This window comes from Euprymna scolopes, chromosome 1, assembly GCF_053919585.1.
Source record: "Euprymna scolopes isolate OS-2025 chromosome 1, ASM5391958v1, whole genome shotgun sequence".
NCBI lineage: Eukaryota > Metazoa > Mollusca > Cephalopoda > Sepiida > Sepiolidae > Euprymna > Euprymna scolopes.
Window position 1 is genome coordinate 59,067,718 of NC_136482.1, and position 5,936 is coordinate 59,073,653.

General features: G+C 36.4%; 1 protein-coding gene across 1 annotated transcript; it reads left to right on the forward strand.

The window, feature by feature from the left end:
- Nucleotides 1-994: 994 nt before the first annotated feature.
- On the forward strand, nucleotides 995-3,580 carry LOC145280328 (uncharacterized). Its single transcript, XM_080132100.1, has one exon. The coding sequence runs from the start codon at nucleotides 995-997 to the stop codon at nucleotides 3,578-3,580; it is 2,586 nt and encodes an 861-aa protein (XP_079988226.1).
- The last annotated feature ends 2,356 nt before the right edge of the window (nucleotides 3,581-5,936 follow it).

Genomic DNA, 5,936 nt, shown 5'->3' on the forward strand with positions numbered 1-5,936 from the left:
ATTGATAACATTTACTTTTTATATATTTGTTTTTTGAAAACTTTTTCGAATCTGTGTACACTAATACAAACCCTATTTTTATAATTATTATTGTGATGACTTTATAATATTATTTTTATACACAGCATTAATAGATATTGACTTTTACCGTTAACTTTAAATTATACAATCTTTGTACACAAACAAATAAACTCTTATTTATAATAAAACTTTTAGTATAAGATTTTGCTTAGAATTAGTTTCTGGCAACATTTATTTATTTATTTTTCCGATTTTACAGTAAACTTTATTAAATATTCTTAGAACATACAGAATTAAAAATCATATTTTTAAATATTCGCCGCATGACAACACTTGGGTTTGAATTACTAAACAATTGAGACCTTTGTTTAATTGAAACGAATAAAAAATACTTTCAGCCCAAAATACTCATAATTGCCCCCCCCCAACTTGGTGGCCAGAAAGTATGTTATCATTATGTTTAATTTACACATTAAAATTATTATTCGCAGTAAAGAAATATATTTATTTTATGAAAACTACTTATCTGCACTATATTTAAATGTGATATTCATTTTAAGCATCCCTGAAAACCTATAAAAGAAGTCACCCCTCTCCCACATTTGCTAATGCATTCTACTAAACATGTATACAATTTTTCCTTTTTCGTTGCAGTTTGCACAATCTTTGCCGACTTGAATAGAAACAGTTACAAATATATAAGCATTTTTATTATAAGATTTTATTTGTTTATTTGACTTTGCTTTTTACGTTAACAATTTTGTTGCTACATTTCACTTTTATTATTGTATTATTAAACGTACATTTCTTATAAGAAACGTTTTTATATTGAAAAACAAAACAAAAAATGCCTAGGAGATCATCAGCATCATCATATGGAAGAGCAGCAGCAGCAGGGCGTGAACAGAAATGAAGGCGGTCGGAAGAAAGTGCAGAAGATCGAGAAGAACGCTTGATGTTTAATCGAATCAGGATGGCAAACAAAAGAGAACATGAAAGTGTGGCCGACAGACACACACGTTTGACTGCTAGCAGTAGTCGCATGGCTACATTAAGAGAAAATGAAACTGAAGACGAAAGAGAAATTCGACTAATGGCTAATAGCAGCCGCATTGCTGCAATGAGAGAAAATGAAACTGAAGACGAAAGAGAAATTCGTCTAATTGCTAATAGCAGTCACATGGCTACAGTGAGATCACAAGAGACACAAGAAATACAACAGAATAGGAGAATGGCTGATCAAACCTATCAGTCAACACGCAGAATGAATCTAAGACACGAGAGACATATTAATTGGCTGATGGAAGCGTTTTTTTATGATGCAGAGAAACATTATAACACTGACCCGAAAGTAATAATTGGGGAAATGGACAACATTTGTGGACATTGTGGTGCCAAAAAATGGATTGCTGAAAGACCTGGTTTGTGTTGCTTGGGAGGTAAAATCAATTTGCCAAAAATACAAGATCCTCCAGAAGTTCTGAAAACTTTACTGACACAGGATACAACAAAAGCAAAACAATTCAGAAAAAGTCTTCTAATATACAACTCTGCCTTTCAAATGCCATCTTTTGGAGCTTCTAGAAATGTTACTGACTTTGGATTCTTTACAACTTACAAAATACAAGGTCAGTGTTATCACTTGATGGGTGATCTGCTTCCATTACACGGACATTCTCATGAATTTGTGCAGGTTTATTTTATGGGTGGCAACGAATCAGAAGCACAGCAAAGATGCACAAATGTGCAAGGTGGATTGAACTTGGAGATTGTCATGGGTTTGCAGAACATGCTTCACCAACCCCATAAATATGTTGGAATTTTGAAATATGCAATTGAACAGATGCAACATAGTCGTAATCATAAGGTCATCATCAAAGCAGACAAACGTCCACCATCAGAACATGCACGGAGATACAATGCACCTATGGCCGATGAAGTTGCAATCATAATGGTGGGTGAACAACATGAATACAGGGACATTGTTTTGCAATTAAGAAGTGGACAACTGCGTCGTATTCCAGAAACTCATAGAGCTTATGATGCACTCCAATACCCACTTATGTTCTGGAATGGACAAGATGGATATCATTTTCAGCTGTGGCAGAGGAATCCACAAACAGGTCTCAATACAACTCGATCTGTAACATCTAAGTGTTTCCATGCATTTCATTTCATGGTGCGAGATGGATTCAATCATGTATTATCTTTAAAAGAAGTGACCAGTCAGTTCATGGTGGATATGTATGCAAAAATAGAAACTGAAAGATTACATTTCATACGAAAAAATCAAAAAAAATTAAGGGTGGAAGAATATATCCATCTGCAAGATGCTATGAATTGTGATGGTGACCCGAGAAATATTGGACAACCAGTTATCTTGTCTTCCAGTTATACAGGAGGACCACGATATATGCATCAACGGACTCAAGATGCAATGAATTATGTAAGAAAATTTGTACGAGCTGATCTTTTCCTCACATTCACATGTAATCCAAAGTGGAGTGAAATTACTAATGAACTTTTTCCACATCAAAAAGCCAAGGATCGCCACGATTTGATTGCTCGAGTGTTCCATGAAAAACAAAAGAAACTCCTATGGCTTCTCAAAGAAGGACGAATTTTTGGTGAACTTAGTGCTTATATAACTACGATTGAGTGGCAAAAGAGAGGCCTTCCGCACTCTCACACCCTGATTTGGTGTAAAGATAATATTAATGATGATGACATAGACAAAATAATTTCGGCTGAACTGCCAAATGAAACTACGGATCCAGAACTTTTCGAAATAATAAAAACTCAATTAATCCATGGACCATGTGGAGTCTTAAATCCAGCGTCACCCTGTATGGAAGATCGTAAATGCTCCAAAAGATATCCAAAGCCTTTTATTGGAGAAACACAGACTGACAATAATGGCTATCCTCTTTATCGCAGACGTTCACCAGAAAATGGAGGCGAATCAACAACCTTAGTTGTTAGAGGACAAATAACAACCGTGGACAATCGATGGATAGTGCCTCATAATAGTTTATTATGTAAAATTCTGAAGGCACATATTAATGTGGAATTTTGCAACTCCATTAAAACCCTTAAGTACATAACAAAATACATAAACAAGGGTAGTGACATGGCAACTTTCAGTGTTGGTGACGAGGGTGCAAGGGATGAAATAAAGTTTTATCAGACAGGAAGATACATCTCGAGTAATGAAGCAATATGGAGGATCTTTGGATTTGAAATCCACCAACGATTTCAAACCGTTGTACATTTAGCAGTACATGTTGAGAATGGACAGAGAGTTTATTTCAATGAAGAGACTGCACATAATTTTGCGCAGACACCACCAGAAACAACCTTAACTGCATGTTTTAAACTATGCCAAGAACATGATTTCGCTAGATCTCTCATGTATACTGAAATTCCTACATATTATACCTGGAGTAAGCAAAAAAAGTGGGTTCGTCGTAAGCAAGGACAAATTGTACCAGGTCATGACATCAAAGCATCTGACGCCATTGGCCGTGTTTATATTGTGCATCCTAATAACAGAGAATGATTTTATTTACGATTGCTTCTCCATACTATTCGTGGACCAACATCTTTTGAGGATCTCCGACGCTTTGAAGTTGGACTGTGTACAACATACCAAGAAGCATGTGCTGTACGTGGACTTTTGAAAGACGATGAACACTGGCGGAAAACTTTACAAGAAGCATCAGTCTCACAAATCGCCAATCAAATTAGACAATTATTTGCAATTATGCTTACAGCCTGTGAGATTGAACAACCACATTTGCTCTGGAATGAATTTAAAACTGATATGTCCGAAGATTTTCTTCATCAAGCCCAAATGCGAAATGCGAATATGGCAATTGCATTTTCGCCTGAGATATTTAATCTATCTCTTGCTGACCTATCCCGTCGAGTACAAGCACTTAACCGTACGTTAACGAATTGTGGAATGCCAGAGCCTGCGGATATTATGAATTTAAACCACATATTACAGCAAGAGACTTATGACTATGATGCCTATGACCAATTGATTCAGGAAACATTCTTCAGAGAGCATATTGGAAAGCATTCATCATGATCACGGAACGACATTCTTTATTGATGCCCCAGGTGGAACTGGCAAAACTTTCCTGTTAAATCTGCTCCTTGCAAAAGTTTGTCTCACAAACAATATTGCCCTTGCAGTGGCATCCAGTGGAATTGCAGCAACACTTTTGGATGGTGGTAGAACTGCTCACTCTATGTTTTCTCTCCCATTGGACCTTACTCGACAGGAAAAACCATTGTGTAATATTAAAAAAGATTCAGCAAAGGCTAAACTACTGCAACACTGTAAATTAATAATCTGGGATGAAGCAACAATGAGTCACAAAAAAGCTATGGAAGCAGTAGATTCTACACTACAGGACCTAAAAGATAACATACAAATAATGGGTGGAGTGACTTTGGTTTTTGCTGGTGACTTCAGACAAACCCTTCCAATTGTTCCTCGAGGAACCAGAGCTGATCAAATGAATGCATGTCTCAAAAACTCCTATTTATGGCATCATATTAAAACAATGAGTTTAACACTAAACATGCGAGTACATTTACATGCTGATGATGCTGTTGGTGACTTTGCCACTAAACTTTTACAAGTGGGTAATGGACTTCTGGACAAGGACTCCTATAACCAGATTATGTTGCCTTTTCCAACAATTCAAACAGAAGAGGAATTTATAATGAGAGTTTTTCCAGATCTTCATAATTTGCATACGGATATCAATTGGCTAAGTAGCCGTGCAATTTTAGCAGCGAAGAATGAATCTGTAAATGAAATAAATAGCAGGCTGTTGAATAGATTACCTGGAGAAATCATATTATACAATTCAGTTGATACAATCTGTTCACAGGACGAAGTAACAAATTATCCGACTGAGTTTCTTAATAGTCTTGAACCACCAGGAACGCCTCCACATAGTCTGTTTCTAAAACTTGGAGCACCAATAATGTTACTTGGCAATCTTGATCCACCGAAACTCTGCAATGGCACAAGGCTCACCATAAAGAATATGATGCCTCACGTACTGGAAGCAACAATTATGTCAGGTAAGTATGTAGGAGTACACTGCTTCATTCCAAGAATCCCAATGAGACCACAAGAATTGCCATTTGAGTTTGAAAGGCTGCAATTTTCTGTCAAGCTAAGTTTTGCAATGACAATAAACAAATCACAAGGACAGTCACTAAAAGTTGTTGGGCTCAACCTGTCAAAACCAGTATTTTCTCATGGACAGCTATATGTTGGCCTATCAAGAGTTGGACACCCTGATGGACTCTTCATTCTGGCACCAGATAAAAAAACCAAAAATATTGTATATTCTGAAGCATTAAGATGAAGCATAAATATATAAACATGATTACGATACTTTTCCCTGATGGAAAAATACATAAACAACATGATTACGAAACTTTTCCCTAAAGGAAAAATATATAAAGATGATTACGAAACTTTGCCCAGAAGGAAAAGAATGCGAAATGCGCCATGGAACACCCCTTTGCGTTACATACATGTGCGAGATAGTCTTAAAAAAACCTGTACAAAGCAAGGTATACCACCATCCTCCTTCAGATTGTATTGGACAAAAATGAATCGAACCCACAAACTAAAGTTTAAAAATCTGGTATAGTATCCATCATGCCATGGCAATGAATACATTGGACAAGATAAATTTACTGTTAAAAACTCAAGAAATATCTGAAAGTATGTCAAACTTACAAAAAAGAACTACACCATTAATTGGAGTAGAGGTAAGGCTCCCCCACATAACCAAAAAAGAAAGCCCCATCCTCAATGGGAAGAAGGCTCCCCTCTCATTCTAGGGCAGGGAAGGAGCAGGGAAAACTCTTAAACATAAATG